The sequence below is a fragment of the Stenella coeruleoalba genome (assembly GCF_951394435.1).
Source record: "Stenella coeruleoalba genome assembly, chromosome: 19".
Classification (NCBI taxonomy): domain Eukaryota; kingdom Metazoa; phylum Chordata; class Mammalia; order Artiodactyla; family Delphinidae; genus Stenella; species Stenella coeruleoalba.
Window position 1 is genome coordinate 33724566 of NC_137165.1, and position 12960 is coordinate 33737525.

Genomic DNA, 12960 nt, shown 5'->3' on the forward strand with positions numbered 1-12960 from the left:
GCTGGATCACTTATCAACTATGTGTCATGGCATTCACCTTGCAGAATAGCGGTAAAGTGGTGATAATGTTTATTATCAACCTAGAATTTTATCTGAAAAATACTAAGCAATATTATACACTTGATTTATCAATTTACTTCCTCTCTTTTCTGTTCAGTATACTTCCCACGCACTATAGCCCTCATATGAAAAGTCCCTAACTACAGGGATCAAATATTTAGGTATAAACTGAGAATACTCTTAAATCAATTTCTCTAATACCATGACATCACCAAAAACTAAAAAAAAATTTTAAACTAAAAAAGCAGCACTTCTAAAGCAAATATTCTCTATTAGAAACACTGTTCTATGACCAAAAATATTAAATAAATTGATAGTGAACAGAACAAATGTTCCCAAGTTATAATTTATCTGAATAATGGGCTTAGCAAAATTTTATAAAAATCTAAATGATCCCAAGTGATAAAGGCTCCACTGATAAGGACTAGGTGTTATGAAAAACATACACAAAGCAAACTGAGAAGTAATTAGAGCAGAAAACATTAGGGAAGCCCTAAATCTCATAGTTTGGCCATTTAAAATGTCGATAAGCCTGATTCCTCTTTGCAAAATACTGGTGATGACTGTAAGCAAATGTCAGTTGGCCTACTTTTGGAAGGTTGCTAGTGTTTTGGATGAACAGACTGTGAGTGTGTGTAAAGATTTACTTGTTTAACCATAGTTATTACATTTTTACAGTAAAAAAAAACTTATGGCAAACCGTTCTGGAAAAGTTAAGCAGAATTTCGGAATTGATATGACTGAACAAATCAAAAGCTCTTCCTTGAATGTGACAAAAGCCACATTTAACTTGCTTGAAGAGGATGAAAGAGGTAACTTGTACATTGAGAAAAGTAATGAAAATTCAACACACAGAAAGTGCACCCTATATGAAAATATATCCCCCCCAAAAAAAGAAAATGAGAAAAAGTTTAACAATTCTAAAGGTGTTCTACTCATATTTGCTTCTAAAAAATAACGTAAGCCATTCATATCATAAAAAGTCAGCAACAATTAGTATTATTGACTGCATGGGTGGGCTGTTTACAATATTACAAGCTTCAGAAAATACATGGCATTTACACTCCACTAAGGGAAAAGTGGGTTGGATCTTGGGGTTATTTTAAAACCTTTTAATATTTTAAGATGTGAAACTGTGAATTCCGTGCACAGCAGAACAAAAAACAATAGTACCTTTCCAGTAGTAAGTAATAACAAAATAAGCTAGAAGGAATAAGCCAAGTTGGCTACCCACTGTTTTGGATGAGTATTAAGATTTTGGCTCACAGGCACTTGAGGAAACTGTATCTCCACAGAGTCCGTCTATTCCCAGAGTAAAGGCGCTAGTTTATAAGAATTTGCTCTAAAACAAGGAAGTTCAGATACTCAGTATATTGGACTCCTAAGAATAACGAGTAAGGTTCAATCTGCATTTCTAAGAAATCTGGTTCAGGTGAGAGGCCAAAATGATCGTCTACTCCATAATCAATAAGCAAACAGCATAAGCACAAGGCTAAGGTAATTCCTAATAATAAACTCAGTTATAAACTCAGAGTCAAAAGCGGCGCTATCCATTTGGTCACTGATAAATGACTAAAAAAGAGAAAAAAACTTTATACAAAAGTGGAGTTCTAGTTTTTCTTTTACAAAATACTGGATAAATTCATTTCGGGGCACCACCCATATATATTCCACATATTAGGCAAGGCACTGAAGAGAATGCAATGATTAATAAATCACTGTTCCTGTGATTCCAAAGGAACATATTATAGTAAGGGAAAGACCATAATAAAGGAGAAATTTCCCCCAAAAGCTATGAAAATCAGAGGTCGGCAAGAAACAATCAAGAAAATATAATAGAAAAAGAAAACAAATTAAAAAAAGAAAAAAAATACAACACTCAAAGAGAGTCATGATTTGAAATGACATGGTAAAATATGCAAAGTTTTTCTTTTTGTGAAACTAAAGATATATAACATAAAAAACTGATAGATTTCACCAAATAACAAGATAGGTTGCAAACTACACAGGAAGTCTACAGGACACATATCCATGATAATATTTCACTAAGAATAATCTAGTAGAGAGCTGAAATCAATAAGAGAAAAGAGTACAAACAAGCACGGTATTATGAGAATAAACAGCAAAAATACGAAGATTTTTCCAATCTTCCTAGCACTCAAAGACAGAAAAATTGCAAGAATAGGATTTTCCTGCATCACACAGGCCAAGACTGAAAAGATTCATAAGAGCCAGTAGAGGACAGAATTGGGGGAAAAAAAGGAATTCTCATATATAAATGACAACATATTCTCTCTGAGAAGCAATTTTACAACATGTATCAAAATTTTACATGTATACATTCTTTTACCCAGTAATTCCCCTTCTAGGAATTATCCTGAAAATATTTATACTTCCTTGTGTATTTTTTAAATGTACATATACAGAAGCATATAACTATATAACCTGTTATAGGGAAAAGGTTAAAATTAATATAAATGTTTATACAATGGAATGACATAATTTTTAGCAATGTTGAAAGTTTTGAAATGGAAAGACATTCATTATATAAACTGTTATGAAAAAACCTACATATACACATCAATAGCAAATAAATATAATACATGTAAAGAACTTGAATCAGGTCCTGTTCATACTACTACAAGTTACTTTCATGCATGTATGAATAGCTTAGGGGGAAAAAAACAGGAAATACATACTCTAAGCTGTCAATACATGCTCAGTATCTAAAGAGAGAAAAGAAGGAAAGTAAAGAGGTAACCTGGGTTTATCTCTAATAACAGAATCATGTGAATTTTCACTTTCTACATTTCAGTATTCCTTGAATTTTTATAATGAATACTTTAGCTGGTTAGAATTAATTGTATGGTCTTTATATTAAGGAATTTAAAACATATTAAAATGTATATGTCCTCTGATCCCATTCCTTGGAAATAAGCATTATTAGCACAAAATCTATAGTCATATAAAATTTTTAACTTATATTAAATTTAACTTATATATTAAATCACACATATTGCTATATTCTATTTCACAAGTGAGGTACTGAGTTACTAAAAACCACTATGGCTCCTAAGAGTAACAAGGAAGAAGAATTTACTTGGAATTAAGTTCTAAAAAGACAGATTTGAAAGATAGTAACAGCTTTTATCTGACATGAGAATACCAATTGATTGGTCATAGCTTCCTGGAAGACTGCACTGAAAAAAATTCTAAAGCAAGTGTAGGTTCATTAAAAACGTAATCAATGATTGTTAGTGACCATGAAAATATAGGGAAATACAAACTGTGTCGTTGGGAGTAAATGCCCATTAAATACAATAATGACCTTCTACAGTGTAAAAGAACATCCAAATCCTTCAGTTTTTCTGCTTTTAGTTAAGAGACAGGCTTTGCACAGAATCACCTACAGAAAGGAAACTTGCTTTTCTTCTAGATCATAACCTTCAAAACATTATACCATGAAGCAACATTCAAATATTTATTAACACCTTGTACCAAGTACTCTGTTAGGTACTGAAAATATTAAAACAGCCTATAAACCTAGCAATTAAGAGGCAACTGAGTAACTAAAATAAAAAACCAGTAAATCCCATGGAAGCACATACTACTGACATCGGAAAACAAGAAAGAAGGGTTAGGACATGAGTATTCTAGAAGAGGAAATAGCAAATGAAAAGGTCTGAAAGAAAGAAGATGGATCGCTTGAGGAAACGAAAGTTCAAAAAAACTATCACACACACACACAGAAAAAACTATTCCAAAGGAGTGAGCGTTGTTGGGGAGAGGAAGGCTTAGATAGGGGATACTGGTGACAGCTGAAAATAATGCTGGAAAAATACACTGTAAGGGAATCAGTTCACCAAAGATCTAATGACTCTGGTATGCAACAGCTCTATTTTTTTAAAAACATCTTTATTGGAGTATAATTGCTTCACAGTGGTGTGTTAGTTTCTGCTGTATAACAAAGTGAATTAGCTATATGCGTAAGTATATCCCTATACACCCTCCCTCTTGCGTCTCCCTCCCACCCTCCCTATCCCACCCCTCTAGGTGGTCACAAAGCACCAAGCTGATCTCCCTGTGCCATGCAGCTGCTTCCCACTAGCTGTTTTACATTTGGTAGTGTATATATGTCCATGCCACTCTCTCACTTTGTCACAGCTTACCCTTCCCCCTCCCCATATCCTCAAGTCCATTCTCCAGTAGGTCTGTGTCTTTATTCCCATCTTGCCCCTAGGTTCTTCATGCCCTTTTTTTTTTCTTAGATTCCATATATATGTTAGCATACAGTATTTGTTTTTCTCTTTCTGACTTACTTCACTCTGTATGACAGACTCTAGGTCCATCCACCTCATTACAAATAACTCAATTTCCTTTCTTTTTATGGCTGAGTAATATTCCATTGTATATATGTGCCACATCTTCTGTATCCATTCATCTGTCAGTGGGCACTTAGGTTGCTTCCATGTCCTGGCTATTGTAAATAGTGCTGCAATGAACATTGTGGTGCATGACTCTTTTCGAATTATGGTTTTCTCAGGGTATATGCCCAGTAGTGGGATTGCTGGGTCATATGGTAGTTCTATTTTTAGTTTTTTAAGGAACCTCCATACTGTTCTCCATAGTGGCTGTACCAATTTACATTCCCACCAACAGTGCAAGAGGTTACCCTTTTCTCCACACTCTCTCCAGCATTTATTGTTTGTAAATTTTTTGATGATGGCCATTCTGACCGGTGTGAGGTGATACCTCATTGTAGTTTTGATCTGCATTTCTCTAATGATTAGTGATGTTGAACATCTTTTCATGTGTTTGTTGGCAATCTGTCTATCTTCTTTGGAGAAATGTCTATTTAGGTCTTCTGCCTATTTTTGGATTGGGTTGTTTGTTTTTTTCATATTGAGCTGCATGAGCTGCTTGTAAATTTTGGAGATTAATCCTTTGTCAGTTGTTTCATTTGCAAATATTTTCTCCCATTCTGAGGGTTGTCTTTTCGTCTTGTTTGTGGTTTCCTTTGCTGTGCAAAAGCTTCTAGGTTTCATTAGGTCCCATTTGTTTATTTTTGTTTTTATTTCCATTTCTCTAGGAGGTGGGTCAAAAAGGATCTTGCTGTGATTTATGTCATACGGTGTTCTGCCTGTTTTCCTCTAAGAGTTTTATAGTGTCTGGCCTTACATTTAGGTCTTTAATCCATTTTTAGTTTATTTTTATGTATGGTGCTAGGGAGTGTTCTAATTTCATCTTTTACATGTAGCTGTCCACTTTTCCTAGCACCACTTATTGAAGAGGCTGACTTTTCTCCATTGTATAGTCTTGCCTCCTTTATCAAAGATAACGTGACCATATGTGCATGGGTTTATCTCTGGGCTTTCTATCCTGTTCCATTGATCTATACTTCTGTTTTTGTGCCAGTGCCATACTGTCTTGATTACTGTAGCTTTGTAGTACACTCTGAAGTCTGGGAGCCTGATTCCTCCAGCTCCTTTTTTCTTTCTCAAGATTGCTTTGGCTATTCGGGGTCTTTTCTGTTTCCATACAAATTGTGCAATTTTTTGTTCTAGGTCTGTGAAAAATACCATTGGTAGTTTCATAGGGATTGCAATGAATCTGTATATTGCTTTGGGTGGTATAGTCATTTTCACAATGTTGATTCTTCCAATCCAAGAACATGGTATATCTCTCCATCTGTTTGTATCACCTTTAATTTCTTTCATTGGTGTCTTATACTTTTCTGCATACAGATCTTTTGTCTCCTTAAGTAGGTTTATTCCTAAGTATTTTATTCTTTTTGTTGCAATGGTAACTGGTAGTGTTTCCTTAATTTCCCGTTCAGATTTTTCATCATTAGTGTATAAGAATGCAAGAGATTTCCGTGCAGTAATTTTGTATCCTGCTACTCTACCAAATTCATTGATTAGCTCTAGTAGTTTTCTAGTAGCATCTTTAGGATTCTTTATGTATAGTATCATGTCATCTGCAAACAGTGACAGTTTTACTTCTTTTCCAATTTGGATTCCTTTTATTTCTTTTTCTTCTCTGATTGCTGTGGCTAACACTTCCAAAACTATGTTGAATAACAGTGGTGAGAATGCACACCCTTGTTTTGTTCCTGATCTTAGAGGAAATGGTCTCAGTTTTTCACCATTGAGAACAATGTTGGCTGTGTGTTTGTCATATATGGCCTTTATTATGTTGAGGTAGGTTCCCTCTATGCCTACTTTCTTGAGAGTTCTTATCATAAATGGATGTTGAATTTTGTCAAAAGCTTTTCCTGCAACTACTGAGATTATCATATGGTTTTTATCCTCCAATTTGTTAGTATGGTGTATCACATTGATTGATTTGTGTATATTGAAGAATCCTTGCATTCCTGGGATAAATCCCACTTGATCATGGTGTATGATCCTTTTAATGTGCTATTGGATTCTGTTTGCTAGTATTTTCCTGAGGATTTTTGCAACAGCTCTTATTAATGACTTATTAATTGGGGCTTCCCTGGTGGGGCAGTGGTTAAGAATCCACCTGCCAATGCAGGGGACACGGGTTCAAGCCCTGGTCCGTGACGATCCCACATGCTGCGGAGCAACTAAGCCCGTGAGCCGCAGCTACTCAGCCTGCACTCTAGAGCCCACAAGCCACAACTACTGAAGCCCGCGCACCTAGAGCCTGTGCTCCACAACAAGAGAAGCCACTGCAATGAGAAGTCCGCACACCACAACAAAGAGCAGCCCCCACTCACCGCAACTAGAGAAAGGCCGCACACAGCAACGAAGACCCAACCCAGCCAAAAATAAATTAATTTTTTTAAAAAATCACTTCTTAATTCTAACAGTTTGTAGATTGTTTTGTATTTTCTACATATACAATCAAATTATCTATGAATAAGATGATTTTATACCTTTCCTTCTAATATTTGCATCTTATTCATTTTTCTTGCCTTATTGTAATGGCTAGGACTTGAATTCAATGGTGAATAGAAGTAGTGATAGGATCCATCCCAAACTCAGTAGGAAAGTACAATATTTAATATATCATTATTGATTATAATGTTGGCTATAGATTTTTTTATGGATTATCTTTAGCATACTGAGGATGTTTCTTTCTACTTCTAATTTGCTAAAAGCTTGTTTTTAATCCTAAATGGCTATTAAATTTTGCCAAAGTTTTTTCCACTTCTATTGAGATGATCAACTGTGTTTTCTTCTTCATTCTACTCATATGGTGAATTACACTGATTTATTTTCAAAATGTTAACCGACCTTGTATTCCTGGAATATCTTTTACTTGGTCCTGATGTATAAATTTTTTATGGATCACTGGATTCTATTTGGTAATATTTACATGTAAATTACACCAAGAAAGAAAAACAGGAAGGGAGGGAAGGAGGGAGGAGGGAAAGTGGGGGGAGGGAGGGAAGTAGGGAGGAAGAAAGAAAAGGAAGGAAGGAAGAAGGGAGGGAGAGAGAAGGGGAGGGAAAGAGGGAGAGGGAAGGAGGAAGGGAGGGAGGGAGGTGTTGGGCATGAGGAGAGGTTAAGAAAAAAAGACAGCAGAAAAGAATCATTTTGTGGGGCGGGTGGGGCACACCACAAGGCATGTGGGATCTTAGTTCCCCGACCAGGGATTGAACCCGTACCCCCTGCATTGAAAGCACAGAGTTTTAACCACTGGACCACCAGGGACATCCCAGCAAAGAATTATTCAAGAAGAGTTAGTAATCCATATTGAGACAATCTCCCAAACAGAACAGGGATGAAATTATTTTTTAATTAATCATTCTAGGGGATATAACAGCCAAATAATACAAGTACCAGAAAGAGAGAACATGGAAAACTTAAGAGAAGAAACCATCAAAAAAGTAGTTTAAAGAATTTTCTCCCTTGACGCTTTGTGACGACCTAGAGAGGTGGGATAGGGAAGGTGGGAGGGAGGCTCAAGAGGGAGGGCATATGGGGATCTAGGTATACATATAGCTGATTCACTTTGTTGTACAGCAGAAACTAACCCAACATTGTAAAGCAATTATACTTCAATAAAGATATTAAAAAAAAAGAAAAAGAATTTTCTCATAACTATACTACTTGCATTTCTACATCGAAGAGGCCCAGAAAAACATAAGAACCAAGAAACAACAGTGCAAAATTTTGGAACACTGGGAACAAAGCCAACATTCTATTAGCTCCTGAGGAAAAAATAAGCCATATACAAAGAAAAAGGTGTCAAAATGTCTTAAGATTCTTCAACCATAACACCAGATCAATATCTTCAAATTTCTGAAGTAACATTACTTACAAACAAGTATTTCTTACCCAGACAAATTAACAATCAAGAATTAAAGAAAAATAAAGACATCTTCAGATGAACAAGATCTACCACACATCCTTTTCCAGGAAGCTACCAAAGGACTTATTCCACCAAAGTGAGCGCAAAAGCAAAACGGGCAGAAGAGAGGAAAGGGGTATTCTATTTTCCATTACAAATTTTATCTGATCAGTTGCATGTTTGATGAAAATAAATCTAAAAAATTAAATACAATAAAAGCAACATGTAATTTCTGCAAGTCATACAACATTTTGTGAAATTACATCTTAAATCTAAAAAAAAGTGTATTTAAAGTATCTTATAGTGCATGTAAAAGCATATTATAGTTGGATTTCCCTGGTGGTACAGTGGTTAAGGATATGCCCGCCAACACAGGGGACATGGGTTCGAACCCTGGTCCGGGAAGATCCCACATGCCACAGAGCAACTAAGCCCATGAGCCACAACTACTGAGCCCGCGCCCTAGAGCCCACAAGCCACAACTACAGAGCCCGTGTGCCACAAGTACTTGAGCCCGCGTGCTGCAACTACTGAAGCCCACACGCCTAGAGCCCGTGCTCCGCAACAAGAGAAGCCACCACAATGAAGAGTAGCGCCTGCTCGCCGCAACTAGAGAAAGCCCGCATGCAGCAATGAAGACCCAATACAACCAAAAAAATTTTTTTAAATAAATAAATAAATAAATGTATATTATAGTGGATGGAGAAATCTTTCTTTTAATTAGACAAAGTAAATTAAACAAATTCAAATTCTACTAGCAATATTAGCTTTTAAAGCTTTATACTCTCTCATATAGTTCTGCCCAAAGTAAAAAATTTGAGAAAAGTTGAACATTAATAATTGGCATAAAGAGGGGAATTTCTTGGCGGTCCAGTGGGTAGGACTCCGTGCTTCTACCGCAGGGGGCCAAGGTCCGATCTCTGGTTGGGGAACTATGATCCCACAAGCCATGCAGTGCGGCAAAAAAAAAATTAAAATATAAAAAATAAATAGGGTTTCCCTGGTGGCGCAGTGGTTAAGAATCCGCCTGCCAATGCAGGGGACACGGGTTTGAGCCCTGGTCCGGGTAAGATCCCACATACCGCGGAGCAACTAACTCCGTGAGCCACAGCTACTAAGCCTGAGCTCTAGAGCCCACGATCCACAACTACTGAAGCCCACGTGCCTAAAGCCTGTGCTCCGCAACAACAGAAGCCACCGCAATGAGAAGCCCGCGCACCTCAACGAAGAGTAGCCCCCGCCCACTACTAGAGAAAGCCCTCTTGCAGCAACGAAGATCCAACACAGCCAAATATAAATAAAATAAATTTTAAAAAAATAAATAATTGACATGAAGAAAAGAACTTCATAAATGAAATGAAAGGAGAAAAATCTGCCTCTGTGAATTACATACAAAAGAAACAAAGACATGGCAGAGTCCTTTAGTAATAAAGTTCTTTTTTTTTTTTTTTTTTTTTTTTTTTTTTGCGGTACACGGGCCTCTCCCTGTTGTGGCCTCTCCTGCTGCGGAGCACAGGCTCCGGACGTGCAGGCTCAGCAGCCATGGCTCACAGGCCTAGCTTCTCCGCAGCATGTGGGATCCTCCCCGACCGGGGCACGAACTCACGTCCCCTGCATCGGCAGGCGGACTCTCAACCACTGCACCACCAGGGAAGCCCTAAAGTTCTTCTTGATTCCAACCATCCAGTGAGGCTGGTTATTCCAAAACAATCTTCTTTGTCAAAAATTTCACCAAAACACAAATGCAACAGAAAACAGAGAGTGTAAAGCAGAGACAAAGTTGATAACTGTAGATGCCATACAGTTCAATAACAAGGAAAAATCTCCACGTGACTGCAGGATATTGTTGCCTTATTACCTCCACCCTTACCATTTCAATTAAGTAGATTTAATAATTAAATTAATCCCTAACATTAGTTATGCAAATAGTAGTACATTTTAATAAACATCATTCTCACCAATGTAGAGAAATAACTGCATAAAGAAGTATTATCAGGAAGATTTCCCAACTTCTGTACAAACTTTAAAAATACAATAGCATTAAAATATTTTAATATCCTCTTTTTAAGTATGCAAATGATATTAATATGATTGTTTTTAGTGCACATACAAAAGCATTACTGAGTGAACATAGGCAAATTAAAGAGAAAATACAACCCTTAGAAAGCTCAGATCATTAAAGAGTTGGGAATTACGCTTCCAAATAACAGATGTAATTTAACCATATATCTGATTTTTTAATTTTAAAAATACATAATATTTAAATACAACATTAAGAAGTTTTCATTATTAAAGCAGAGATCCAAGGTCAAAAGCCCGAAACTGTACTTCTGCCATAGCTGTAAATACAGACAACAGACCCATCTACAATCGAGATAATGGTGAAAACCAAGCTCTTCAAGGCAGTAAGTATAACTAAGAGGAGCAAAGACACTGAGAACAACAGAGACTTGGGGAATACCCACAGAAGTAAGCTAAACCAGAAACATAACAAAAGCGGCACAGTCAGCAAGGAAGGGATATGGGAAGAGCACTGCCATGAAAACCAAGAGAGAAGAGGGCTTCAAGAAAGAGCCAGCAATGTCAGAAACTAAATGGAGATCAAAGAGGAGGAAGATAAATCAAAACCGCAGCAGAAAGTGAATGGCCATACTGAATTGGTTAAGATTACCTATTTCCATCTCAACTGACAGCACTAAGAGTTTATCTTGGAGGGAGGAGGGGAAGGAGTATGGACACGTGGAGGAAAACAGACTTTAGTTATCATTCTTGCTGTCTGTTGTCCAAGACCAATAAAAGAGAAACCTCTTTCTGAATGATTTGTTTCTTCTTAAGGGCTACACTCACCAAACTGTGGAGCAGGCAAGATTCTAGCTGCTCGAATTGGGCCATGTCGAACAGAAAAAAGCTCCTGTGCTTCCCCACTGATCTGCAGAAGACAGAAAAAAAATTCAGTAAATGAAAATGCAGGTCAGAACATTATTATACAAAAACAAGATCTCCTGAATTTTTATCACGATTTTTGGTCTGAAATGTAGTATATGTACATTCACACACCTATTTATGGCTGACCATACACATTAAGTATATTAATACCTTAAATTATCATAAATATTTTTAGAAAATTATAAGAGCATGCACTTAATATGAATAGGAAAATAAAAGGTCTGTTCTGAAAACCTGTAATTTTTATCTTTAATAAACTACCAGTTTGTTAAAGTCTGCTCGGTTCCTATGTGACTGCCTTCCATTTCAGAGCAAAGCAACTCTGATTTTTTTAATTAGTATTCAGTTTTCTATGTAAGAAAAACATAAATATTCTTAGCATTCTGAAAAGCAGAACTTAAATGTTGTAGTAACTTTCGCAAATTGTTATAAATGAAAAAGAGCAAAACATGTTGCAAAGAACACTGAGGTGGAGGGTAAATGACCTAGTTGCCAGTTATGGTTCTGCAACCCAACCTGTTAACTACGTTGAGTAAATCATTTAACCTCTATAAACCTTTATTACTTATTTTCTTTTCTAAATATATTTTAGTAAATATTGTATACATTTAGGTATACAACATGAAGATTTGATATACATATATATGGTGAAATGATTACCACAGTCACTTCCTCAGACTTACCTTCTGTGTGTGATAAGAGTATCTGAAATCTATTTTTCCAGTCTTCAATATAGTATTAACTGCAGTCATCATGCCTGAACATTACGTCCCCTGACTTGTACATCTTACAAAACTGCAACTTTGCACCGTTTGACCAACATCTCCACATTTCCCCTACCTCCTCTAAGCCTATATTCCTTTGCATTTATAAGCTGAGACTATAAAGGTGCTAAAGGACCTCAAGATGCTTTAAATTTCAGTATTCTATGCATAAAAAAATATGTACGCATCTTTAAATGTCATTATTCTTCTTACACACATAGATCAAACACGTATGAATGTCCGTTCATTTTCAGTAATATCAGATCTGTTCCTCAGATGTACAGCAGCCTATTAATCCCAAAGTAAAAGAGGTATTCTAATATTTGTGTCAAGTGTGAAAACAACTGCTTTTCAGAATTAGTGGTTCCAAAGAACAATTTGCTAATTGAAATCCTGAACATATTAAATCACAATGTTAAGAAAGGCTTTCCAGATTACTATAAGTGGTAATGTAGTTCCCAATACATTTTCTTAATTCTCAAGTGTTTGATGGAATATGTAATATCAGATAGGGAAAATGGCAAATATTATAAAACTCATTCTAAATACCCGAAAACTTACAACAGATAAAGAAATAACTCGTTCTAAATACCTAAGATCTTACAACAGATATAAAAATGATAAACATTCCATAAACACGCTGATGGTATTTTTTAAAAATAGGCCTGCCAAACAAGGAGTTTAAAATATCATCATTGTATACATTATAAAAGGCTTATCAATCTTCCAATATTAAACTATAAATCTGCAGAGCTGTCTTTTAGATTAACTACTTTTTTAGATCTTCAGCTTCTCTTCTACCCGAATTTAAGAGCTGCAAACTGTAAATATTTTTGTCTCTTAAAGAGCCATCATATTCATTTAGCTT

General features: G+C 36.1%; 1 protein-coding gene across 11 annotated transcripts in view; it reads right to left on the minus strand.

Moving 5' to 3' along the window:
• Positions 1-12960, minus strand: part of BCAS3 (BCAS3 microtubule associated cell migration factor) — a 574874-nt gene that overhangs the window by 515841 nt on the left and 46073 nt on the right. For all 11 annotated transcript variants that reach the window (XM_079905183.1, XM_079905184.1, XM_079905176.1 and 8 more), the window contains exon 6: positions 11230-11311. In XM_079905183.1, the coding sequence (XP_079761309.1) occupies positions 11230-11311 (82 nt within the window). The remainder of the gene's footprint in view (positions 1-11229; positions 11312-12960) is intronic.